Source organism: Gracilinanus agilis, chromosome 2, assembly GCF_016433145.1.
Source record: "Gracilinanus agilis isolate LMUSP501 chromosome 2, AgileGrace, whole genome shotgun sequence".
Lineage (NCBI taxonomy): Eukaryota > Metazoa > Chordata > Mammalia > Didelphimorphia > Didelphidae > Gracilinanus > Gracilinanus agilis.
In genome coordinates, this window is record NC_058131.1 from 414,247,092 (window position 1) to 414,274,827 (window position 27,736).

The following is a 27,736-nucleotide window of genomic DNA, read 5'->3' on the forward strand; positions in this document are numbered from 1 at the left end:
CCTCCCTCCCCCTCCCCTCTCCTCCCTTCCCCTCCCACCCCCCTTCCTCTTCCTCTCCCTCTCTCCCCTCTGTCTCTCTCTCTGTGTCTTTCTGTCTCTCTATCTCTCCTCTGGCTCTCTGTCTTTCTCTTCTCTGTCTATCTGGTTCTCTGCCTCTGTCTGTCTATCCTCTGGCTCTCTCTGTCTTTCTCTCTCTCCTCTGTCTCACTCTCTATCTCTCTGTCCTCTTTTCCTCCTACCCTGCTCTCTCTCTTGACAAGTAAGAGTTGATTATGATGCAATGTTAATTAAGATAAAATTAAGAAATGAGAAAGAAGATGCACTGAGAGAAGGGGAAAGGGGGGAAAAAAGTACAACAAAGTAAATTATCTCACATAAAAGAGGCGTGAAAGAGTTTTTACAGTGGAACTGAAGGGCTGAAGTGGGTTGACAATGTTTGAACCTTACTCTCATCAGAATTCGCTCAAAAATGGCATAATATATCCACTCAGTTGGGCATAGAAATCTAGAAGAGGTTAAAAGAAGGGGGAGGGGAAGGGCTTGACAAGAGGATAGAGAAAGAGAAAGGCAAACAAGGGAAAAATAGTATGGAGGGAAATACAGAGGAATCATAACTGAAAAAAAATTTTAAAGTAAGTATCTTTGATAAAGGCCTCATTTCTCAAATTTTAGAGAACTAAATCAAATTTATAAGAATACAAGTTATTCCAAAATTGATAAATGATTAAAGGATATGAACATGCATTTTCACATTTAAAAATTAAAGCTATCTACAGTCACATATCAGATTGGCTAATATGACATAAAAGGAAAATGGCAAATATTAGAGGGGATATGAAAAAATTGGGACAGTAAAACACAGTTGGTAGAGGTTAGTGGAGTTGCAAACTGATAAAACTACTCTGGAGAATAATGTGCAACTATATCCAAAGGGCATCAAATTTTCCATAACCTTTGACCAAGCAATATCACTACTAGGTCTGTATCCCAAAGAAAAAGCAAAAAGGAAAAGGACCTATATGTGCAAGAATATTTATAGCAATGATGGCAAAGAATCAGAAACTGAAGAGATGACCATCAATTGAGAAATGACTAAAAGGTTGTGGTATATGACTGTGATAGAAAAAGAATGTCCTATAATAAATGCTGAACAGGAGGACTTCAGAAAAACTTTGGAAGATTTATCATAAACTGACTCAAAATGAAGTGAGCAGAATCAAGAGAACAACACACATAGTAACATCCATATTGTATAATAATTGACTGTGAATAACTCAGCTATTCTTAAAAATACAATGATCCCAGATAATTCGGAAAGACTCATGATAAAAAATTCTTCTCACCACTAGAGAAAGAATTGATGGAGTCTGAATGCAGATCAAAGCACATTTTTTAAACTTTATTTTTCTTGGGTTGTTTGGTTTTTTGGGGAATGGGGATGTTCTATATTATCTTTCACAACATGACTAAAATGGAAGTATGCTTTGCATGAGTGAATATGTAAAACTTATATCAAATTGCTTGCCTTTTCAATAGAGATGGGGAAGGAGAGGAAGAGGAAGAAAAAAACAATGTTAAAAACTATTTTTGTATGTAATTGGAAAAAATAAAAAAATTTTAATAAAAAAAGAGATCTTTGGTTATTGGGAGACCATAGATCCAATTTATTGGTTACTGTTAGCCTAACTAACAAAACTGATCATGCTTAAAAAAATAAATAAAATAGAAACCAAAAGATCTATAGAACTCTATAAGCCTCAATTGTGGGGAAGGGAGTAAGGAAGGAGAAGGAAGATATCATGGGGATATTATATAGTACTTCATGGAAAAACATTTATCAACATGCATGTGCACCATAAATTCATTGACAGCTCCTGCCATACCTGAGAGAGAAGCTTGTTATCATCTTCCAGCAGTTTCACTTTCGTTTCCAACTGTCTGATGTAATTACAAGAGGAATCTTAAAAGACAAAAACAGAGAAAGGGAGAAGATGTTAACTTTTGGTCAAATAATTTGATGCTTCTTCCACAAAGAATTTTCCACAAGGTATAAGTGAGGTAAAGGTGTAAGAACTGAGAAAGCCAGTCTTGGACCTGAACAATGTCAGGTTTGCAATCATGGCTAAGTTGGTTCCTTTTTCTAAGTATCTGCTCCCCATTTGTCGAATAAAGATTGTTTGTCCTTCCTACCTCACAGACATTCCATTGAAATGAAAAGATGCTTTTTAAAGTGTGTCATTTTAAGCAGAAATTAAGAGAATATTTATCTTTACTACCTAACTTATCTACAAAGGAAACACCTTCCAGGTCTGACATTCTGTGAATTAATGATTCTCCAATCTATAATCTGATAGTTAAAAGAAGAAACTTACACAAGGGTAAATTAAATTAATTCCCCATCAGATAGGCAACATTTTTTGGAGACTTTACAACTTTTTTTAAACCCCTACCTCTATCTTGGAATCAGTACTACGTATTGGTTCCAAGGCAGAAGAGTAGTAAGGGCTAGACAATTAGGGTCAAGTAACTTGCCTAGGCTGGGAAAGGTCTGAATACAGATTTGAACCTAGGATTTCCTGTCTCTAGGTCTGACTCTCAATCCACTGGCTACCAGCTGCCCCTCTTTGAGTACTTTTTACAACAAAATAAGGATAGTTGACTAAATGTTCATTTCCCATGTTCCTTCCCATTGCTTCATCCATCTCCCCAATTTAGATCTCATGAATGATATTTCAGATAAAGGCATAGGACAAATAATTGTTATGTATCATCAATGCTAGTAAATACCAAGAGGAAAAAAATATGGAGGGAAGGAGCGGTGGAGTCAGAGAACACTGCATCCTTGGGCGTGCCTTACCAAGAAGAACAAGAGAAGGAGTAAGACAGGAAAACAGGGGAATGAAGAGAAAGAAAGAAGAGAGGGATAAATGAAGATAAGAAGGAAGGAAAGGGAGAAGAAAGAATGATTAGGATAGAAGGCAATAAAACAAGGAGAGAAAGGGGAAGGAAAAGTTGAAGGAAAGGAGTCAGAATCATATTTAGAACTAGATAGCAAGAAAGTTTCTGATAATTAGTTTCAAACTCATCTCAAATCATTCCCAGTCACTAGGGATTACAAAGAAAGGCCAGATTATTAACATTTCTCTTACTGCTTTTTCCCCAAGGAACTTGGGAAAGCCAATGCATTAAGATTTGGCTTTTGACCATTGTTATGAAAAACTGGAAGATGCCAGAAAACAAAAACAAGCTAACAAAAATGGATCCCATTTGTACAGAGCTGATATATATATGCTGAATAAATGAAAAACAGCTCATTTTCTATAGTACTCACCCCTACCAGAGTAGCTATGAGGTATAAAGAGAAAAAAATAGCACTTTTTACTTTCTTTTCTTCATGAATTTTTTTCTTGTATGTGCAAAATGTGTCTTCTTTCAACAGGAAGAATGTGGAAACATGTATAGCATGATAGCACATGCATAACCTATATCAGATTACTTGCTTTCTTGGGAAGGAGGGAGGAAGGGAAGGATGGAATTTGGATCACAAAATGTTAGAAAACATCTTTACATGTAATTGGGAAAAAATTCAATAAAATATTACTGGGAAAAAGGAGGATTAGCCCTCTTTAGAGTAAAGGAAACAGGATCAGAGGGATTAAGAGATTTGTCCACAGTCACTCAGCTAATAGATGGCACAGTGGATAGAGCAATGGGCTTGGAATCAAGAAGATTCATCAGAGTTCAAAAAGCCCAGCCTCAGATACTTACTAGCTGTGTGACTGTGGGCAAGTCAAGTGACAATCCTCTTTGCCTCGGTTCTTCATCTGTAAAATGAACTAGAGAAGGAAATGGCAAACCACTCCAGTATCTTTGCCAAGAAAACCCCTCCAAAGAGGCATGATTGAACAATAAACGTCAGAGGTGGAATTTGAACCCAGTTCAAATTCTTAGTGTAGTTTAGTGGACTACACTAAGTCACTTTCCAAGGAAACCATAGGGAAAGAAGGGGCCTGCCTGAGAGAACACCTAGTCCAACACTCTCGTTTTATAGATGAAGCTCAAAAAAGAAAAAGTGGTTCACTCAAGTTCGTGGAAAATCAAAGCATTTTAAAGTTGAAAGGTACCTTAGAGGTCATCTCTTCTAATCCTTCATTTTATAGATGAGAAAACTGAGAAGCAAAGAGGTAAAACAGTTTATCCAAGGTCAAAAACCTCATTTAAGCTGGACAAGATCCTAGAGGCTACAGATGCAGTAAATGACAAGTCCTCTACAACCAAATCTAATATTTATTATCTTCAAATTTATACATGTTCCAGGGGCAGCTAGGTGGCTCAGTGGATAGAGCACTAAGCCTGGAGTCGGGAGGACCTGGATTCAAATCTGCCCTCGGATACTTCCTAGCTTTTTGACCCTGAGCAAATGACTTAACCCCCTTTCCTTATCCCTTGCTGTAAAGTTGTTACTAAGACAGAAAGTAAGGAGAAAAAAATGTTCCCTATCTAGAAGGGGAAACGACTGTAGAAAACAAGCACCACAAAGCAGGTATTTTTGCCTTTTTTTTTTTTAAGAGACAACAGAATATAGTAGAAGAGACCATGAATAAGAATTCAGAGAACTGGGCTGTGAGTGTTGGCATTGACCCTAACTCACTGTATGTACACCTTAGACAGGACGTGCTCCTTAGCTTTAGTTTTATCATAGGTAAAACAAGGGGGTTGGTCCTGGATGATTGGCCCCTGCTGACTCTGACAGTCCATGATTTTATGCAGTCCTGGGGGAGTGATGGAGAGGGGAGGAGGAGGAAAATTAGAATGGGGGAAGGGAGGAAGAGGGAAGGGAAAGAAGTGGGCCAAATGGGTAGCCTAGCAACTAAGGGTCCCAGTGAGAATGACTGTGAATCTACAACTTCACACAAACAGCTGATAAACCTCTGCTGGGTTTTCCCTTATCAGAAACCACATTCTCAAAATAGTTCTTTTTTGCCTTTCTGACCTTCATGGTATCAGGTTTTTCTTTTCTTTTCTTTTCCTTTTTTTTTTTTAAAGCTGAATGAGGCACCTTTCCAAAGGCTTATTTCTCCTTCTCACCCACCCCAACCCAGGGCAGCCCCACTCCACTCCACACAAGGAGTGGGGAGGAATGTGAATGACTCATGTATCTACTCCTAGGCACAGTTGGGGAATTAAGTAAACAGGGCTCTCTCTGCCCTGACACCATATTCCTCCAGCCTCACCCTTGAGGAATGTGGCTGAGGGAGATTTTCCTTTCTCAGACACAAGTTGCACAGAAGCATTTCCTTAAATACAACCCCTAGAAAGCATAACCTTTCCAGGTAAAACTCCATGCATGAGCCACCAATGCCAACTCCTTTAAAAATGGAGACTGAACTAAAAAGCACTGGGTTACCAGTCTCTGTTCTCCTTGTCCTCTAGTTCTCTCCAAGGCTCCCCTCAGGTGCCATTTCCTTTAAATGGCTTTTCTTTTCCACACCCTGCTCTCCTTCCTGGTTAATGCACCAAGCCCATTACACGTGTGTTTTGCATTTAAATGTAGGAGCCAGCTCGCCAGAGCTAACCATTAAATTTTCTGTATTAGCATTATTGTTTGGTTGATTGTCTAGACTTAAGTGATGGAGAAATTATTATTAATGCTGATGAAACTTAAAAGAGTGTTCTGGGAACATTTTTTTAGTGCTGGTTGTTAAACATTTACCAGAATACCACTGAGTATCTTTTATATATTTATCTTTTAGCATATCATATTCCCTAGTAAAACGTTATTTGTTTTGAGGGCAGGGATGGTCTCATTTTTGTATTTTTAGTCCCAATACCTACCTACCTACCACAGTGCTTGGCAGATAAGAGACAATAAATGCTTATTGATATTTGATCTCACTGGACTTCAATTTCCTCATCTATAAAATGAGGACAATAATCCTTTGATTATTAGTAGTATATTAATATTGTTGTGAGGAGGATTACTTAGTTATTATTTAGGAGACCTAGCAGAAAGGGCTTGAGAATTCCAAATGGAATGGGGAAGCAGGAAGTGTGTCTCTCTCTGAGACGGACTCCATGATGGTTGGGACAAGTTGTAACTGATCCTGGGAGACTCAGAGGAAATGGAGTTTGCACCCAGATTTCCAGAGATCCTGAAGAAAGACTGTCTGTCATCTACTTGTGGGAGATTTTGGTAGAGACTATTAATCCCAACCTGAGTTGCAGGTTAACTTGGGCTGGGTTAGCTCCCAGAATCTACCCACCTGAAAGAGTGCAGCTAGTGGTCCTGGAGGAGCTGCAACATCACTGGAGTGAGTCTGGACTCTGCTGTGAGGATGCCCACTTCAGTCCTGCTATTGTCTGGGCCCTGTCTTGCTGAGGTCTCAGTTCAGTGTAGATAAGTCCCTCCCCTGACCCTGTGGTTTGCCCATAGTCTGGAAGTATAGAAACCCCTATTCCATCCTTTACCATAGTTCCCTTAATTAAATTTGTTACCAACTCTTGTCATTTGCTTGCTAGTTTCCACAGGCCCCTTGTCTAGGTGGTGCAGGGAGACAGTTAGCCTTAACTGCCACTTCTGTTAACAGACATTTTCCTTAGCAGTTAAACCCAGTCTCCCTACCTTGTTTGGCCCTACCTTTTGTCATTCCTGTCTCCTTCACACCCTCCTGAACCCACAAATAATATCTGAGTTAATTTCCCTGGTTTTCCCCATAAGAATATCCATATATTAACAATTAGTCAATAAAACGTGATCAGTTTTTTAAAAATGAGGATGGAAACTAGATTCTTGGAATAATTACTGTTGTGAATTGTTGTAAATATAGAAGTCAGCCAGTACTGTACCACTGGTTTTAGTACGAAAAATCTTTACTTAAAACTATTCTTCCTTACTCTTTTTCTTAAACCACCATTCACTCACTTTCCCATACTCTCAAAGACAGTCTGATGTTTTACTCTTTCTTCTCTTTTATCTCTCATAGGGATAAGAGAGCTGAATCTAAGAGGGTCTGAAATCAGGAAAACCTCAGATATGTTATGTGTGACCCTGTAAAATTATTTCCTTCCTCTTCCCTTCATTTGTATAGAGAAATTCCAGATGAGAAAACTCCCTTTACCAATCCAGGTCAGCAACTTTGAATCTTAGAGCTCTGAAAATTAAATGATTTTCCCAATGACAGGCAGCTAGTAGGTGTCTGAGGCATCCTCAGACTCCAGGTTTTCCTGTTTTCAAGGTCATCTTTCTATTCACTATGCCACACTGCCCTTCAATCAGTCAATGAAATATTATTTTCTTTTCATCTCTTGAATTCATCCCCTATTTCTCTATTTCCCACTCTAGTACAAGTCTATTCCCAACTACAGGTATCTCTTCCACATTGTATTTTACCATATCTCAGTTTCCATATATTGCAGCTCAGTATAGGAAATTAAATGAGAATTTTCAAGGAGTTTTGCAGAAACCACAGACAACATGCCATGGCCAACAGACGCCTCAGGAAAAAATTTAGAAACTCAGAAATACACAAAATATATTTATAGTATTATATAACTACAGCATCTTATCTTTTTATATTATAAACATGTATAATTTTTTAAGTTAAAGTAAGTAAAAAGTTAAAGTTTTCAAAAAAGAATGCAAAATCCAGCAGGTGATACAGAAATATAGATAATCTTAAAAAGCTTAGTAACTCATAAATGTATAAATGTATGTACAATGTATACAGTATTAGTCTCCTGTTTTTTATTTTTTGTATTTATTTCATATTTTAAAAAATTATTATTCATACAGTAAGGTACTGTAAACGTAAAAGAAAAATTCAGCTTTCTTCTCTGATACAAAGGGAGGGTCAAAAAATTTTACACACAGATTTTCTAGTAGATCATGGAGGCACTGAGCCCTTACCTGAATATATATTGAAAGTATAAATGTACTTTAACTATTGCAATAACCTCATAAGAGATCTTTCACTTACTCCCTTTCTACACTAACTCTCACTCCAATGCCAATTCTTATTCTTAAATCTGCTCAAAACCTTTTGGTATCTTTTTGTTGGCATTCAAGGCTCCCCAAAATCCATCACTGCTTTGTTGTAACAGCTTTATTTCAACCTGTTTGTAACAATCACAACAAAATGATCTTCTGTGTTTACCTGACATATATAGCCTCCATGCCCTTGGTCAGCCTGTTCTTCACTTCAAGTGCCTTCTCCTTCCACTAACCTGCTTCTTATCCATCTTTCAAGGCCCAACTCAAACATTATCTCCACTAGCAAGCCCTGATTCCTTTTACTCTTCTTGGTTTGTATATCTTTACATTACAAATAGCTACAGCTATAACTTTTAAGTATCTTATAGCCCTATGAGACTGGGTTAACTGAGGCATCTAGGTGGCACAGTGGATAGATCACCAGCCTCTGACTCTTGCTAAGTGTGTTACCGTGAGAAAAGTCACTTAACCCTGTTTGCCTCAGTTTCCTCATTTATAAAATGAGCTGGAAAATGAAATAGAAAACCACTCCAATATCTTTGCCAGTAAAAACCTAAATGGGGTCAGGAAGAGTCAGAGATGAAGGAAACAACTGACAACAAAAGACTGTAAACTCCATAAAGGAAAAGATTCTTGCTTAATGTTTATACTTTACTCAAAGTGTAAACATGCATTCATTCATACATACCCACACGAACACACATACACACCACACCCTTCAGATGAGACTAAGCGGATCCCCTCAAAACCTAAGATGAGAGTTTCTTTTCTCTGCTGTTGCTAAAAGAAAAGAAGCTGCCTAATCTAGCCGAAATATGAGCTATGAACAAGATGTCCTAGGGAAGCAAGATGCCCATTTGGATAAATCATTTCTGTGAGCTATGAGAATTGTGTCTGCTCTTCCAGAAAAGGTGCTGATAGCACTAAACCCAATTAGTTTTTCTAAATTGTCAGTTCTCTTCAATGGCCCACAAGGAAAGATGACTTCATGTTCTACATTGATTCAGTCTTTCATGAAGATTGTTTAGACAGATTGAATGACCAGGTAAATTCTCCCTGCCCCTACCCTGCCAGACAGGATCTTCTCTTCTCCAGTTCCCTTTGAAATCAGATACATATTATAAATATGAGGTCTCTGACAGGTTTATGGTAAACTCTCAGGCTTGTGGCCAGAAGGACCTAGATCTCAGGTAGCTAGACAAATGCCTCAAAAAAAAGAATACTGGAACTCATTTGAGGAAATGGTTCAAGGATTTTAGCCTCTGTCTCAGGATCTCATAGTAATCAAAATGTCAAGGAAAAGGGCAGCGAATAGATATGTGTTGGACTTAGACTGAAGCTTATTGTCAATAATTACCTATATGATCAATCAATAGTAACTAATATTAATTAATACCTAATCAACAATCAATAAACCTTTAGTGGAATCTATTATGTGCTAGGCATTGTACTAAATGCCCAACAAAACAAAAAGATGAGAAACTAGGGGCATAGAATACTTTACTTAACATCAGAAATAGCCAATGTGTTGGTTGATTCTGTTGTTTTTTATTCTTTATTAGAAATTGCAGCTCATTGGGTAGTAAAAATGGAAGAAGATACATTCAGAAATGAAAGTTATATAAAAGCAAAATATTTAAATAAAAATATAATTCTTATTAGTGGCACTATTGATATTATTGAAGAATTGTAAGACCAGAAAAGGACACTAGACATAGTCATTCTACCAAGAATGATTACTCTTTCCCTTTACACACGTTATCTTCAGTGGGTAGTAGGTAGAACTCAAACTAGAATCAGGGGAACTAGGTTTAAGCCCTAGCCCCAACAATTAGCAGCTATGTGGTCTTAGGAAAGTGACTCCATCTCTTTGAATGTCGATTTCCTTTTATGTTCTCTAAGGAAGCTAATTTAGGTGATTCCTAAAGTTCCTCCCAATTCTATTACACATTTCACCTAGATACCAATAAGATTTGGCACTCAAAAATACTAATTCAATATTATATTGCATTCATAGAAATACATGGCAAAGTCTCTGTATTGTCTACCCTCATCATTAACATCTGGAGTATTTTGTTCAGTTATAGACCAAGAAGAGCATTAATGAACATATTCATTACAGGGTAACCAGCATAGTAACACACCTAGATACCCTGTCACACAAGGACCAGTTGAAGTTAAGGGTATTTAGAGTAGAAAAGAGGAAACTCAAGAGAAAAACACTGGTGGCTATTCTTCAATTAGCTATCATGTAGAAAAAGGATTGGATCTATCCTACTTGGCTCTAACAAACAATAGGATTCATAGGTGAATCTTGCTTCAGTTATGGAATGGACAAGTTCATGAACTTTGAAGTTATGTATAGTTCTGTGGTGCTAGGAAACCTAAAATCTAGGAAAAATTATGGGGCAAATAGTAAGATTCACTCCACAGGAGGAAATGTTAAGTATGGCTCAGGATCTTCTAAAAATGTAGGCAATTCTGTTTTCAGGTCAGTATATTTTCCTCAAATGATTCTGAACCCTATGAACTCCTAATAACATAAGGCAAAGTCCCAGAAAAGCCCACTGCATGCATACTATGAGATATTTTCTTACAATTTTAAGATGAATCATGTGCTAATTGGCTTTCTTTTTTGACCTTATAATCTAAATTTGTACTGCATTTTTATACTTTCCCAAGAATTTTCACAAATAATTTCTGAAACATTGGATTAGTTTTTCTTTTAGTGTTCCACAGAACTCACTAGTAAATCCATCTAGTTCTGAGGTTGCCCCTTTGGAAGTTCATATATCACTTATTCAATTTCTTTTTGAAGTGATTGACCTACTAAATTCTCTATTTCTTGTTCTACTTTATAGATTTGTAAAAATACCAATTTCCTTTATCAGTCTTGCTGAGGTAACTGGGCAAAATAATTTCTAATAATTTCCTTTTATTTTTTCTTCATTTAGGGTGAGTTCTTTTTCACTTTTTAATATTAGCTATTTGGTTTTCCTCTCTCAAATTAGATTGATAAAAGTTTACGTTTTACTAGTTTTTGGAGAAAAGAAATTTATATCAACTTAATGAGATTTTTTACTGCATTGTTTTTAACTTTACCTCTATTTTTCATAATTTCTGTTGTGTTTGGGTGAGATGCTTTAATTTGTTGCTTTTCTATTTTTTGAGTCATACATCCAATTTACTGATTTATTCCTTTTTTATTTTATTGAAGAGTATGTTTAGAGATTTACATTTTCCCCTAAAGACTACTTTGTTTGAATCTCTAAAGTTTGTGGTATGTTCTCTGTAAGTGGTAACTTTCTTTAACGGAAATAATCTATTATTTCTATTATTTGTTCTTTGATCTCCCAGTTCTTTGGGATTAAATCGTTTAGTCTCCATTTGGGTTTGATTCTTTTTCAAAGACTCTTCACTGATTTTAATTATTGTGTTGTTATCCATAAAAGATATGCTTAAAATTTCTATTTTTCTGCATTTATTTCTGAGATTCTATAGTCACATTTTGTAAAAGTGTCAAGAGAAGCAGACAAATATGTCAGCTCCCAAACTTTTTCCCCCCTTCCAAACTCTCATTTTATTTCTACTTTTCATTTGTCGTCTCCAACTACTTTTAGAATATAGCAGTCAGGCTACTGGTGTTCTCTGATGCTGTCAGAGGTCATACTTAATGTGTGGATACCGTATTCTGGTTTTATTTCTTGGACTTCTGTTAAACTACAGATTTCTTCATTATGTTTAGTGTTTTCTTCTCTTTGGTATATTTTCTGCCTCAGTTGTTAGATTGGGACTTGATCCTCAGATCAATGTGCTCTAGTCTTCTTGGTTGGGTTGGATAGATCTTGTTAGGGCTCGTGTAGCCTGGATATCAATGCTGCTGCCATGCTAAATGGGGTTTATGGTATTAGGTCTCACCATCTGTTAGTTTGATAAATCTACTATAGGTTCTAGCCACAACTAGCCTATTTTCTCCTTGTAAGATCCTTCATCAGGACTTGATTTCTTTCTCTTCTATGGCCCTGACAGGTCCTAGTGGGATGTCAGGACATCCTACATAAATAGCCACTCTTCCGCTGATCCTCAGGTGCTGAATTGGTCCTCTCTTCCACTATGCCTGCCAATATTCTAAAGAGTCACACCTTGACCTCTCTATACATAACCCACATAGCCAATCCATTGGCAAATCATGTCATTTATACCTTCTTAACATTTCTTTTACAGGTGTCCTCTCTACTTACCTGGCCATCACCTTATTTCAAACCCTTGTCACCCTGAGCAAGGAACTTCTTGGAATCGTTTTCTTGGGTCTCTCTGCCTCAAGTTTCTTGGACTAGACTAACTGGAATTGCCTTGCACTTGTTCTTGCTGACTTCAGTTTCTCTCTACTCTAATTCATCTTCTATTTGGCTTCCAAGGTGATTTTTCTAACCCATAGTTTGGACCAAGTTATGACCCTACTCAGTAAATTCCAGTGGCTTCCTGTTATCTCTAGGACCCAAAATAAATAGCCCCTGTGAACTTTTGTGTCCAATCTCTATTAGAGCCTTCTGGATATGAAGAGATCATAAAGGTATTTAAGAAGCTGAGTGGTACTAATAAAGAAGGATTTATTAAGGGGCATGGAGGTGACACAGTGGTTAGAGTCACTATGGAGTTAGGAGGTCCTGGATTCAAATCTGGCCTCTGACACTTCCTTGTTGTGTCATCCTGGGGAAGTCAATTTGCCTAGCCCTTACCTTTCTGTCTTAGAGCTGGTAATAAGATAGAAAGTAAGGGTTTAAAAAAAAAAAAAAAGAAGAAGAAGAAGTGTTTAGTAAGAGCCTACTATGTGCCAGGAATCCTGTGTTGGGCACTCAGGATACAAAACAGAGTAGAGAAGTACACACCTTCAAGGAGTTTACATTTTGCTGTGTCAGACAAAGATAGTTATATGCCAAATATATGCAAAACAGACATAAGGTAATTAGCTAGAGGGCATAAAGAAAGGCTTCATCGAGACCAGGGGGGGTTCTTAACCTGGGGTCTGTGAATCTTCCCGAGGGATCTCTGTATATATTTCAAAAAAACTATTATTCTGGGTTAGGAAAAAAAAATAACATCTTTATTTTCATTAACCTCTAATTAAAATTTAGCATTTCCTTCCATTATGAAAATAGACTATAAATATTCTTCTGAGAAGGGGTTCATATACTTCACTCATCTTCTAAAGAGACCCATGACAAAAATAAAAAAAGTTTGAGCCCTTAAAAGTTCCCTAGAAAGAGACACTTGGGTACTGAAGGAAACTAGGAATCAAAAGAAGAAGAAAAAAGGAAAGGCATTGAAGACCAGTGTAAAGGTCCAGAGATGGATGGAATGCCATGTGTAAAGAGCAATAAGAAGGCCTGTTTGACTGAACCAATGTCTATGCAAAAGGAAACAATGTTGAATAAGTCTAGAAAGGTAAGTAGGTGCCATGTTGGAAAGATAGGGCCAAATCTGTGCAAAGGAAGGTTATTTTGGCAGCTGTACAAACACAAAAAGCATCTCAGTGGCACAGAGGGTAGAGTGCTAGGCCTGGAGTTGAGAAGCTCATCTTCCTAAATTCAAACCTGACTTCAAACACTTACTGGTTGTGTGATCCTGGGGCAAGTCACTTAACCCTATTTGTTCAGTTTCCTCATCTGTCAAAAGAGGAGAAGGAAATGGCAAACTTCTCCAGTAACTTTGCCAGGAAAACTTCAAAATGGGGTCAAGAAGAATTGGACATCTGCAAATGATTGAGCAGCAACAGACATACAAAGGACATTTGTGGAAGGAATATCCCTTGCTGCTGGATTGATAGAGTTGTCCAAAAAGTGAGGCAGAAGTAGGAGTTGTGGTATGGCTCTTGCCATTAGATAGCCTTTAAATTTGAGTTCAGAAGCTCTACTAAGCTGTGCATGGACCTAACTCTATTCTTGTTAGCTCATTACAGTTCTCATGGAGCTTAACCAGTCTCAAGACAGTCGGTAAGCTTTGGATAAGCGAGCTCCCTCATACTTTTTCTCTTTATCCCTACTAGGTCCCAGAAATGACATTTTCATCAGGGAAGGAAAAGATCTGTGACAGTCACCAGGAACTGCAGGACTCCAGCTATCTTATCAGAATTTCATTAGGAAGACGGCCCCCTGATAGAGGCAGAAAGGCCCTGAGCTAAAGAGGGCAGGTCTATGCTGGAGGATGGGGAGGGAAGAGGAGGACATATCTGGCTTCTTGGCTGAGTGACCTCACCAGTTACTAACCTCACCTTTTCTCTCTGAGGACTGGCAGTTCTATTATGCTCCTGCCAGTCACACAGCCAGTGGAAACGAGTGTGTAATTAAATTAATCCTGGGGTTTTATGTAATGGGTAGGGGAAATGTCAGGAAGACAGAAGAAAACCTTTGCACATTGGCAGGCTAGAGAGAGGAAAAGGAGAAAGGTAACATGAAACAAAGGGCCCCAGTACACACTGAAAAGTCATCTAGTCCACCCTTCTGTCTTTAGACTGGGGACATATTCCCACACTCACAAACAGATTAAAATCTTTTATTTTATTTTCCTTTTTTGATTTAGAATATTTTTCCATAGTTATATGGTTCATGATTCCCTCACCCCCACCCCACCCTTGCTTTTTCCTCCCCCCTCCAGGAGCTGACAAGCAGTTCTACTGGATTATACATGTATCATTGCTCAAAGCTTATTTCCATGTTATTCATATTTGCAGAAGAGTGATCTTTCAACATCAAAACCCTAATCATATCCATATCGTACTACGGGATCAATCATATGTTTTTCTTCTGTGTTTCTACTCCCACAGTTCTTTCTCTGGATGTGGATCGTGTTCTTTCTCATAAGTCCCTCAGAATTGTCCTGGATCATTGCATTGCTGCTAGTAGAGAAGTCCATTATATTCGATTGTACCACAGTATATCCATCTGTATATAATGTTCTCCTAGTTCTGCTCCTTTCACTCTGCATCAATTCTTGGGGGTCTTTCCAGTTCACATGGAATTCCTCCAGTTTATTATTCCTTTCCGCACAATAGTATTCCATCACCATCAGATACCACAATTTGTTCAGCCATTCCCCAGTCAAGGGACACTCCCTCATTTTCCAATTTTTTGTCACCAGAAAGAATGCAGCTATAAATATTTTTGTGCAAGTCTTTTTCGTTATTATCTCTTTGGAGTACAAACCCAGCATTGGTATGGCTGGATCAAAGGGCAGGCATTCTTTTAAAGCCCTTTGGGCATAGTTCCAAATTGTCCTCCAGAATGGTTGGATCAATTCACAACTCCAACAGCAATCCCAATTTTGCCACATCCCCTCTAAAATCTTTTATTTTAAAAGAATTTTTACAGACTTATCAGTCACCCAGCCCAGCATCACTCTGAGGATGTCCTCTATTGATTCAATCAGTAAATTAGTAAATACTGCCAGGTAGACATACCACCAAGGAAGCCATTGACAAAAGGCAAGACACCACATACACCAAAATGCTTATAGCAGTGATAGCAAAGATCTGCAAACAAAGTAGATGCCCATTTACCAAGGGACCCTAAATAAGTTGTGAAATATGAATATGATAGGATAGTATTATGTTTTAAGAATCAATGAACATATAGAAAAACACAGAAAGATTTACATGAACTGATGCATAGTAAGATAAGTAAATGTAGGGCAAAAACATACACAATGATTATCGTGTAAGTGCAAAAAACAACAAAAAAATCAAAACTGAATGCTATAAAATTATAATAGCCAAGCTTAGCCTCAAAGATAGATGAATGCATGAATAAAACACTTACTAAGAGCATAAAGCACTGTGCTAAAAAATATGACATATCCCAACTCTCCTTTGAAGAAGTAAGAGATCTGAGGTGTGGAATACAATCTATAATAAATATTTCCTATTTCTTCCCTTTTTTTCAAACTTTATTAAGAGAGATGGCTAGAAGGATGGAGTATACAAAGAATACAATAGGGAATATAGGTAATATTTCAAAAAGATAACAGTAAAGGTTTTTCAAGTTATTAGATTTCCCCAAAATCAGTGCTTATTATTAGTATTTATTATTAGTATTATTCATATTAATTATTAGTATTTCTTCCTGAAATTATTTGGCATTTACTTACTGTATATATATGTTTCCCCCACCCCCAAGCAGAATATAAATTCCTTCAAATACATACTGGCTATGTGACCCTGGGCAAGTAATTTAATCCCTCAGTTCTTCAGGTAACTCTAAAAATGACTAGTTACAGAGAAAGCATCAGTCTATATTGAGAAGGGGGTTCCTCAGATAGGAGTTCCTCCCATCAATGAAATCACAGATCCAGTTCATATACCTCCCTACCTCCCTACACAAAATCTGTCAAAACAAATAGATTTTCCTTTAGTCAGCACACTGGAGATAAGCCTGAATCAAAAGTATTCAGAACCTGGGGCAAAGTCAACATTAACCTTCTGCACCATTGAGGCCTCTTTCCCCCAACACACTCCAAGAATGGACTCAACATTAATCATCTTCACAAAAAGGCAGAGCTGGATGGCAGGACTGAGGCCAATTATTTTCCCTAGTCTCTACAAAGAACATTCGCCTATATTAAATAGCAGCTGTCATTATTCCACAGAGGAGGAGGAAATAAGGGGCTAGGTGATGGACCACCTTGGACAGAACTTTGAATTTAGTCAGGAGACCCAAGTTGGATTGCTAACTTGGCAATTTGCTAGCAGAGATATAGAAATATCACTTCATTTCTCTGACCTTCAATTTTCTCCTTTTAAAATGGAGCTATTCTCTCTGACCCAGAGATTCCATTACCAAGAGTATACCCCAAGGAGGCCACTGATAAGAAAAAAATATGGATTTACATGAAAATATTTATAGCAATACTTCTTTGTGATAGCAAAGAATTTGACACAGAGTAGATGCCCATCAACTAGGGAAGGCCTAAAAAAATAAAAATGTAGCACATGAATGTAATGAAATATTACTGTGCTCTAAGAAATAATGAATGTGACAAATGCAGAGAAGCATGGAAAAATCCACATGAATGATGCAGAATCAAATAAGCAGAGCCAGAAAACAATATATACAATGACTACAACCATATAAAGTCAAAAATGAATGCTGAAAAATTATAAAGAACAAGACTAGTTCCAAATAAGAGATACAAAAAGGCTAAATAAGTAAAACCTATGTAACTGAAAGCATTCAAAGGGCACCTCATTTTAGGTATAACTCTTCACTGGTAACATATTACCATTTATTTTGGTTTACCATATGTCCTTCCCTTCTTCATTCTTCAGATGATGTTCCACTTTAATTCCTTGGAGATTGGGGTATTTTATATCTTGCAGCCCTATATAGTCACTGGAATAATATTATAAAAAAGGAAGGATGTTTGAAAAGAAAGATGTGGTATCTTTTCTCCCAAAGGATAAGATGATAGTTTTATTGTAAATTGATCATCATTTCACAAATAACTTCATAAAGCTACTCTATGACATCAATGATAGCCGAATATGTTCTGACTTCCCTCCATTTTGTTACTTTGCCAGATGAAGTTGTTTCAGTCTAGCCTAGAATCTGAGATAGCTTTGTCTCTCTACTCTTTATTTTTCTAAGTTGTTGTTCATCTTTCATTTTCAAAGAGGACCAATGATATCATGCATGAGTTGATGTCCTGACCCTGGAGTGAATTGGATTTAAGTAAGGTAGAGTTGTGCAAAGTAGCCAGTCTCACTGTCTTCCAGAGTCATCCAAGTCTGGTAGTAATGGACAGAAATGCAGTGGATGACTTTGGCATTGTGGTGAAAATTTATTAGCAGATACGCCAAAAAGTAAAACAGTCTCCAAGTCAAAAAGAAATAGGTTTATTGAGAAAGGGCTGATTTCACAATAAAGCCAGACTCCAGTTAGTAACCAAAGACCCCGAGCCTTGTGAGTAGCTTCTTTCTATACCCAAAAACTTATACAAGAGAGAATAATTTTTTAGATATATTCATAATTGCCCAAGAATGAATCAAGTAAAATAAAAATAAAACCTAGAGTAAAGGAGATGGAAAAATCAGATAGCATGGGTGTGTTTGAACCATAACTTCACATAGTAGAACATAAGGTGGAGAAATGTCAGAAAGCTTTATGCCTACTGTATGATCCTTCTTAGAAATGATTCTTTTAGAATTAAGTGATCACTATTTTTAGAAATATTTAATACTTACAATCAAATATTTATTAGGTTCCAACAGAACTGAACTATTAATTGAATACTGACTCAGTTCCAAAAGGACTAAACTACTGAAAAAAATGCTTATAGGATTAAAATACAGAAAATATTTTATATGGAATTATATTGTAATTATTTTTAGAAAAGTTTAAGATCTATGATCACAGAAAAACTAAATCAGGAAAAACTGCTGATAGTGATGCAATCATGAGTGGGGTAGAGGATTTCACATTCATAGCACCTTTGATGTCTGACCAGGCTATAAGATCTCCACAACATCTGCTTCAGCCACCTTTATGGTCACTGGAACAAATTGTTCTGATCTCCTTTCTATTTCTGCAGTGAGAGGGAGGGAGGGAAGAATAAAAGAAAGAAGGAAGTAAGGAAGAAGGGAGAAAGGGAAGGAGGGACAAATAATGGTACTATTATGGGAGGTAGATGTTATTATGATCCTCATTTTACAATTGAGGAAACTGAGTCAAGCCGAAGTTATGTGACTTACCCCCATGTCACACAGCTAGTAAGCGCCTGGTACTGAATTTGAACTCCGGTCTTCCTGACTCCAGACCCAGCTAACTATCCAATATACAATCTAACACTATGACAGTAACACAATGAAGCAGACTGTGCCAAGAATCATGCAGTGTGTGTGTGTGTGTGTGTGTGTGTGTGTGTGTGTGTGTGTGTGTGTAAAACTCTTCCCTTCCTTCTTCGAATCTTATTATTGATTACAAGGCGGAAGAGCAGTAATGGCAAGGCAACTGGGGTTAAATGACTTGATTAGGATTATATAGCTAAGAAGTATCTGAGGCCAGATTTGAACCCAGGTCCTCTGACTCCAGTCCTGGGTCTCTATCCACTGAGCTACCTTGCTGCCCATGTGTAATTTTTTATAACATCTAAAAATCTGAATTTAAAGGATGGTACTCTAAATGGAAAATTCACTTAGATTCAGCTAAGTAGATATGCATATACATACCAATACATAAGGAAATTCTGACCAAATGGGAAGATGGCTCACCAAATTTCCTTGGAAGTGCTAGCACATAAAGGCTTAATGACCTAAATTTCGTCCCTCACCCAACAGGAACAAGAAACATAATTTCATAAGCTATTTGGACCTGTTGTCTTATAGTTTTCACAGAATCACAGAATTTGGGGATTAGAGGGAACCTTGGTTGCCATTTGGTACAACCCATACATAAAAGGAATCCCTACTCTAACACATCCAACAAATGATCAATCCTGAATCTGCTTGAAGATTTTCAAGGAAGGGGAACCTCCATTCCACTTCTGAGCTAGTTCTGTCCGTTAGAAAGTCTTTCCAGACATCAAACATAAGCTGGTTTCTTTGTTCTTTTCACCCAATGTCCCAGCTATCTGATGCCAAAAAGAACAAATCTAATTTCTCCTCCAAATGCCAGAACTTCAAATACTTGAGGACAGCTCTCTCTTGTCCCCAGTCTTCTTTTCTCCAGTCTAGCCATGTATAATCTCTCAAACAATTTTCATAACATAGACTCAGACCTTACCCAATCTGACTGGCCTCCTATAAAAATTCTCCATATACTGATGTCCTTCATAAACTGTGGTACCCAGAAGGAAACATATATTCCAGAAGAAGTCTGATGAAGAAGATAGCAGACCTCTTTATCAGTTCTTTGTTGATGGAAGTTCTGCCCCAAAGCAAACTCCCAGGACCAGATATACCAAGTCAGTGCCAGCCTTTTGGCCCTCGTCCACAAGCTATATTAGCTGTTTCATATCTGCTGTTTATCTATACAATCCCAGGGCCTTAGTTTAGAGAAGAAAAAAAAAAGAAAAGAAAAGAAAAGAAAAGAAAAGAAAAGAAAAGAAAAGAAAAGAAAAGAAAAGAAAAACCAGCAGACCTACTCTTGAAATCTGATATCTCTGCATGATTTCACTTCTCTGCTATCTGACTCTGGGATATTAAATATTTGTGTGGACTCCTTTGAAGTCCACTGCGGGTAACAGACCTGTTCTGGTCATCTGGAGAGGTGCCTGGCAAAGCCTTCATTCTTTTTAGTGCCATAAACAGAATTTCCTCCAGAGAATCCTCCTGGAATTGAGGGAAAGTTCTGTAACTGGAGTCTTGTCTGTTCTCTGGGCCTTGAGTGGATCTGGTTCCTTAAAGTATCATGTAATTGGAGGCAGTTAGGTAGCACACTGTATAGAAAGTAAGTCCAAGAGTCAGGAAGGCCTGGGTTCAAATGTAGCCTCAGATATTTCCTAATTGTGTGATCCTGGACAAGTCATCTAACCCCAACTGCCTAGCCTTTGCTGCTCTTCTATCTTCAGAACTGACACTAAGACAGAAGGTAAAGATTAAAAAAAAATAAAGAATCGTGTAATTGTAAAATGGTAGAGCCTAAAGAGACTTAAAAATCTGGTGTAATCTAGAAACAAACAGGAATAGCCTCTACAAAAATTACAGACATGTAGTCTTTCAGCCTCTGTTTGAATACCTCTAGGGATGGGAAACTCCTGATTTCAGCAGGTAACTTTTCCTACTTTCTTGTAGCTATGTCTGACCTCCTTCTAGGAATGAGTAAATCACACAATGGTGGCACTTTTAAAGACCATAAAGCCCATGTAGTCTGTTTTCTTCTTTTGAATAAATTTGGGGAGTTAAAGGAATTGTGAAGTTTACAAGCCATATATTTGTTGGAGTTATTTTGGGGATTGGAAGATAGTTGTTTGGGGGCCTTAAAAGCACTTAGCCCAACCCCCTCAGTGGGAAAAGGAGGATAAACTAAAGCATGGAAAAAGTTAAGGAACTTGCACAAAGTCAGTAATAGTTTGTGTTTTGTACCCTGGTTCTCTAACTCCAAATCCAGTGTTCTCTCCGTTACACAATGGTATACCTCTCCTCTTCCCCACGGTGGGAGGCTGGACATCAGAGGTCCTTTCCAATTCCAAGGTTCCTAATAGAGACCACATCAGGGTTACTGTTATAAGTTACAGACTCTGGGGCAGGTAGATGGCTCAGTGGATACAGCACCAGCCTCCTGGGTTCAAAACTGCCCCCAGTCACTTCCTAGCTGGTCCTAGGCAAGTCACCTACTCCCAATTTCCCAGCCCTTATTCTCTTCCATCTTGAAATCAATGCTTAGTACTAATTCCAAGACATAAAAAAAGGGTTAAAAAATGTTATAGGCTCTGTGGACTCTTTGGGAACAAAGACCAAGTTGAAAAAGATGGCAAAAACTGCACTTGCTAGCTGTGAGACCACAGACAGGCAGGGTCACTTTAAACATTAAGCTTCAGTATCCTCAACTGGAAAGAAAAAATAACACTTGAATGGCTTGCCTAGCAGGATTGTTGTAAAGAGAGTACTTCTGTAAACCCCAAAGCACTAGAGAAATTTGGGTTAAGACTATAAGATGGGCAGATTTGTTTGGGCAAATATCCTGTCAAGGTGTAAACTCTCTTCCCTCACCACCTCACCCCATTCCATCCAGTCTCATTGTTCAGTCATTCCAGTCATGTCTGACTCTTCCTGCCCTCATCAGAGGTTTTCTTGGCAAAGTTACTAGAGTTGTTTGCCATTTCCTACTCCAGCTCATTTTACAAATGAAGAAAGTTGACTAATGGGGTTAAATGATTTGCCCAGGGTCGCATAGCAATAACTGTCTGAGGCTAAATTTGAACTCAAGAAGATGTCGTCCTAATTCCAAGTCCAGTGCTCTATCACTAAGCCAGCTAGATGCGAGTATGTGTATGTGTACATACATGTACAATCTTCTGCTTTGGAAGTGATAACAAAAATTATAAGACAGAAGGTAAGGGTTTATAAAAAACTAAATTGGTTGATGAGTCCCCCAACTAGGTCTTTTTAGACACCTCCCACCTCTACCCTCTTTTATCTCCTCAAAGGAATTGTTTCTCTTTTATCATCAATGTTTTGTTTTATTTTTAACACTGCCCTTTTCATTTGGGGGCTGATTTCTCCTATTAGTATCCTCTATCAAACAACAACAACAACAACAACAACAACAACAACAACAACAACAACAACAACAACAAAACACTCTCATTCAACTGAAGAAACTAAGGCCCTGAGAGAAGTGACTTACTCAAGGTTACACAGCTAATTAGTACATTCCAAAAGTAAAACCAAAAAAGGAAATTTGACCATGATGTGACACATTCAGTAGGAAGCCTGTGTACACACACATATACACATGCATGCACATACACATACACACACACACTCAATCTCTAACATATAACAATTGTGTAATTCTGGGCAAGTAAAAAAAAATCTAAAAAACAACCGAAATATCTAGTCAAATCTAATTAGATAATTCTACATAAATCTAAAAAGATAAATTAAAATCTAATCTATTAGGGGGCAGGTAGGTGGCTCAATGGATGGAGAAGCAAGTCTAGAAACAGGAGGTCTTCAGATTCTTCTTAGCTATGTGACCCTAGGCAAGTCACTTAACCCCTCCCCCCATTGCCTAGCCCTTAACCCTCTTTTGCCTTAGAACCAATACACAATATTGATTCCATGACATAAACTAAGTGTTTTTTAATCCATTCTAAATATAAGATAAAACTGAATGGGGATAAATATACAATGTCACACAATTTCAAAAACTATATTAAGTATGAATACAACAGGTGCCTAGAACACAGTATATCTGAAAAAGAAATGAGGGAGTATTAGTGGACCACAAGTTCAAATGAGTTAACAAACAGTGAGATAAATGGCAGCTAAAATGCTACTGAACTCTTAGAGTGACTTAAGAAAGTGCTCAAGACTGGAGGGGTGTAGGAGTACTATTTTATTCTGTCCTGGTTAGAGCACAGCTGGAATACTATATTCCTCTCTAAGCACCTCACTTTAGGAAGAACATGGATATTCTGAAAATTTGAATAACATCATGTTTTTTTATGGTTAAGCATTCCATATATGTTCTTCTTAAAAGTATAAAGTTTCCTGGGCACATGCCCTAATGCACATACCTATGACTAGCACTTCAATTTCAGTATCTTTGTCAAAAACTCCTGGAATATAGCTCTTATTTGGGCTGTCAAAGCTATCAAGAAAACATTTCCATTCTCAAGATCATATGTATGTACTCTGGCCATGATCACAGCTGAGGTTTCTGGACCCCAATAGAATATTAAGCACAGGAAAGAGGCTGCACAGTCACCACCATGGCACCACAAGATTCTAAGTAGCCATTCTCTCAGAGATACTAAGACAGTATTTCTGGAATTATTTCTGGGACAAAGTAAGTTTATTTGTTTCCTCCATCACCAGTAAGAAAGATCTGTTTTGTACTTGGAAATCTTACACTTTAAAAAAATAATGAAAATTAACCTTTATCAAAGGATTTGTCTTTTGCTAGCTTTAATGGCCCACCAATTACCTTTGTCTTGCCTGAAATTCATTTACATTTTCAAAAGGATCTCTACTTTATCATTACTTTTTTAAAGGATTTCTTAAGATAGACTAAGCAAATCATATCATTCATGAATCATATAGGTGAGATAGCATAATATAGTAGAGAGAGTGTTGAACTTGCAGTTAAAAGCCCTGGGTTCAATTCCTTTTTCAGACAGTTGTTAGCTGTGTGACCTTGGGCAAGTCATTTGACTTCTCTTGGCCTCAGTTTCCTCCTCTGTAAATAGAAGACCAAGCTATATGGTCTCTTAGGTCTTTTCCAGCTCTAAATCTAGGGCTCTATGATACTATGATCTCACCATAGACGGGAAGATGTATGGTAGTTAAATCTATCTTTTTTCATCTTAATGGAATCCACTTCATTATACACACCTGAATTTACATATAAGAGGTAAAAAGATGCTATTTTTAGTGGAAACAAGGAAAAATTTAGAATAGAGCAAAACAAATGATTAGGGTAATATAAAAATTGGATCTAATCACCTTAATAACTAAATCATTCCTTATTAAGGTAAATAATTATCTTCGCTATGTTTCTGGGCTCTGTGTGCCATAATCTATAAGTCCTAAAGCACACACTACTTAGAAGAGTGATGACATCAAAGCCTTCAAGATTAAGTGGGTAGGTTTGTTAAAAAAAAAAAGGCTCTCTGTTTTTATTCCAGATCAATAATGAGCTTTGCCAAACTTGCTGGTACATACAGTATACACTCTGTAAAAAGTGTTAGAATAAAACCTCATTAAATCAACTTAGTGTTAATACCAGAGATTTTCAGACATCCAGCGCTGGGACTAGCCTTAAACTCATAGCATGTCAGACCTAGAAGGGGCCTTAAAATTATAGAAGCATTAATATCAGAGCTGTTAAAGACCTGAGAAACATAAAACTAACCTCTCTTCTCGAGCCCTTGATCTCACTCGTCCCATCTCCTCTAGGAGTTTTCCCCATTGATCATTCCCTCCCTCTCTCTCATCTTCAATCTTCCTTTCTACTGCCTCCTTCCTTGCAGCCTACAAACATTCCCTAGTCTCCACCCCATCCTTAAAAAAATCTCTTGACTGGACCATTCCCTGAAGTTATCATCTTCTATCTATCCTCCCTCTGATTACCCCACCCCTGAAAAGAGCAGTAAACTCTATTTCCTCATCACTCAATCTCTTCCCAACCTCTGCAATCTGGTTCCCAAACCCTGTACTTCAGCTAAAACTGCTCTCTCCAAGATCCTCAGTGACTGAAGTCCCTTCCTTTGGTGCAATGGAAAGAGGGCTGAACTTTTTTTTAAAACCCTTATTTTCTGTCCTAGTAACAATTTTAAGAGAGAAGGGCTAGGCAAACAGGGTTAAGTGACTCACTCAGGGTAAAATAGCTAGGAAGTGTATGAGGCCAAATTTGAATCCAGGTCTCCCCAATTCCAGACCTGGTGCCAGGGCTGAACTTTAAATTTTGGAAATAAGAATTTGAATCCTGCTTGCTATCACCAATGGTGAGAAGGAAATAGGGAATGTCTATGATTTCATTAGTTTAGGAAATTCCTGGTGAATGACTTTCTCCACCAGTGCAGGTCTTAAACCCAGTTCTTCCTGATTTCAAGAGCAGCTCTCTGCCTTTGTATGTACTATAAGTACGTGTATATAGATTATTTCCCCCAATATTATATTAAGTTCCATCAGGGCAAGAATGGTGTTTCCCAGTGCCTAACTCAGTGATATCATCACCCATGAGTGATGTTTTGACTTGCTTTAAAATTGGATTTAAGTGAGACAGAATTGCACAAAGTCATCAGCCTCACTGTCTTCCAGTGCCAGGAAAGTCCAGCGGCAAGACAAAAGTCAGGACAACTAGTGATGGCTCAGAATGCAGTGGATTCTTGGATGACCTTGACATTTTTGATGTCTAAACAACTTCTTGGGGCTTCACAACACCTACTTCAGACACTTTCATCGCTATTGTCTTAATCCATCCCTTTCACCAGAGGAAGGCTTCATATGCTTGGGGTTGACCCCACCCCCAATTCACTGATGGTCTGGTTTAGCCCGTCAACTGAGTCAGTTTTACTGAGGTGTGACCCCTACACATGCTAAAGCTTCTTGGAGTCATGGGTAAGAGTTGGATAAAAGGTGGACACCAAAGATAGATAAGCAACACCAAAAAGGGTTCCACAAGCTCTCATACCAGAGGTCGTAGTCCTCCCAAAACACCCCATTTATCCCAATGTATAGTATTGTGCCTGGTACTGAATACAAGACAATACAAAAAGTCACACAGAGATCTATGGTAGATGAAACTATAAAACCAAACACAGAATAAATCGAACACAGAAGGAATTTAATAAACACTTGTTAGCTGGATCACCTCTTACCTGTCTAACTGTCTCCCATTCACCTCTTGACTCCTGGTATAGGGGAGTTTCTCAAAGCTTGGCCTTGGATAGTTTTCTCTTCAATCTACATAAACTCTCTCCCTTGATGATTTCACCAATTACCATGGTTTCAATTATCATATCTATGCAGATGCCTTCCAAAAATTATAATCAATCAGAATATATCTCTTCCCTGAAATCCAGTCCCATACCCCTAATTGTCTAATGGAACCCACCAATTTCCCTCTTAATTTCCTCTAAATTTCCCTATTTCTTGGGAGCAGTATAATCTTTAGTTAAATGAGGGTACTAATAAACTCATTGATTTTTGCCTCTCTCCTCCCCCATTTCTCACATTAAGTCATCTGTCAAGTCCTGTCATTGTACCTCCACAATCTCTCTTGGATAATTCTCTTCATTCATAAAACCACAATGGCTCAGGTTCCCATCACCAACCACCCAGCGCTATTTCAAGAGCCTCCTAATTGTACTTTTCTGTCTCTGATATCCCCTCTCCAATCCACTCTTCACACAGCCATAAAATTTATTTTCCTAAGACACAGGTCTAACCCCATTACTCCCCCCCTTGATCAAAAACTTTGACTCCCAGTTATCTCAAAGATAATACAGACTCCTCAGCCTGGCACTTGAGGCTTCAACAGACAAACTCCAATCTCCCTTTCCAGCATTACTCACCAGTATATAGTCTATATTCCTGTCAAACTAGAACATAACATTTCATCTCTATGCATTTATACAAGCCTTTCTCCTTGCCAGGGCTTCATATCCTTCGCATCTCTGCTTCTCAAAACCTTCATCTTCCTTCAAGCAGAGGCATCAACTCCTCTGCAAAGCTTTCCTTGATCTCCCTACTTTTTAGTGTGTCCTTCTTCCTCAAATTTACATGTCTTGGTACCTGTTGTATTCTCCCTTTGAAAGTTAAGGGCTAAGGGAGCAACTAAGTGGCTCAGGGGCTTGAGAACCAAGCCTAAAAATGGGAGGTCCTAAGTTCAAATCGGACCTCAAATATTTTCTAGCTGTGTGACCCTAGGCAAGTCACTTAACCCCCATTGCCTAACTCTTACCACTCTTCTGTCTTGGAACCAATACATAGTATTAATTCTAAGACAGAAGGTAAGGGTTTAAAAAAAAAGAAAAAAAAAGATAAGGGCTATTTTTTTTTATCTTTGTACAAATACCTTTTGCCCAACACAGAGTAGTTACTGAATGTTTCTTGAGATAAATAATAAAGCTGGAAGACCACAGGATTATAGATTATGGGGATTTAAAGACCTCAGAGATATTCAAAATCAACCTCCTCATTTTATGATTTGCCCAAGGTCATGTGGGGGAGAGAATAAGATTCAAAAGTGAGATTTGAATTTGAGTCCTCTGTCTCAAGAGGACTGCTCTTTTTTGTTTTAAGACATCTTTGAGGCCACCAATCTAATCCAACTGTTTCATTTTTCAGATTATGAAATTAAGCTCTGAACAATCTCATATACCCAATTCTTATTAAGTACTCAATTTCAAATTTAAGTTAATTTCTTCCTTTGAATTTGGAAAACACAAAAAGCCTAAATTAAACTTTACAATCATTTCAAACCAAGGTTAAAATGTTTAATTTCTAGCTTGCAACCATTTCCTTGTACATGGGTTTAAATTGATGACATAATTATATAACATCAAGTTGCTTTTATTTCTTCTTCT

General features: G+C 37.7%; 1 protein-coding gene across 2 annotated transcripts in view; it reads right to left on the bottom strand.

Moving 5' to 3' along the window:
- CCDC85C (coiled-coil domain containing 85C) overlaps nucleotides 1-27,736 on the bottom strand; it is a 194,876-nt gene that overhangs the window by 58,062 nt on the left and 109,078 nt on the right. For both annotated transcript variants that reach the window (XM_044664592.1, XM_044664591.1), the window contains one exon: nucleotides 1,884-1,960. In XM_044664592.1, the coding sequence (XP_044520527.1) occupies nucleotides 1,884-1,960 (77 nt within the window). The remainder of the gene's footprint in view (nucleotides 1-1,883; nucleotides 1,961-27,736) is intronic.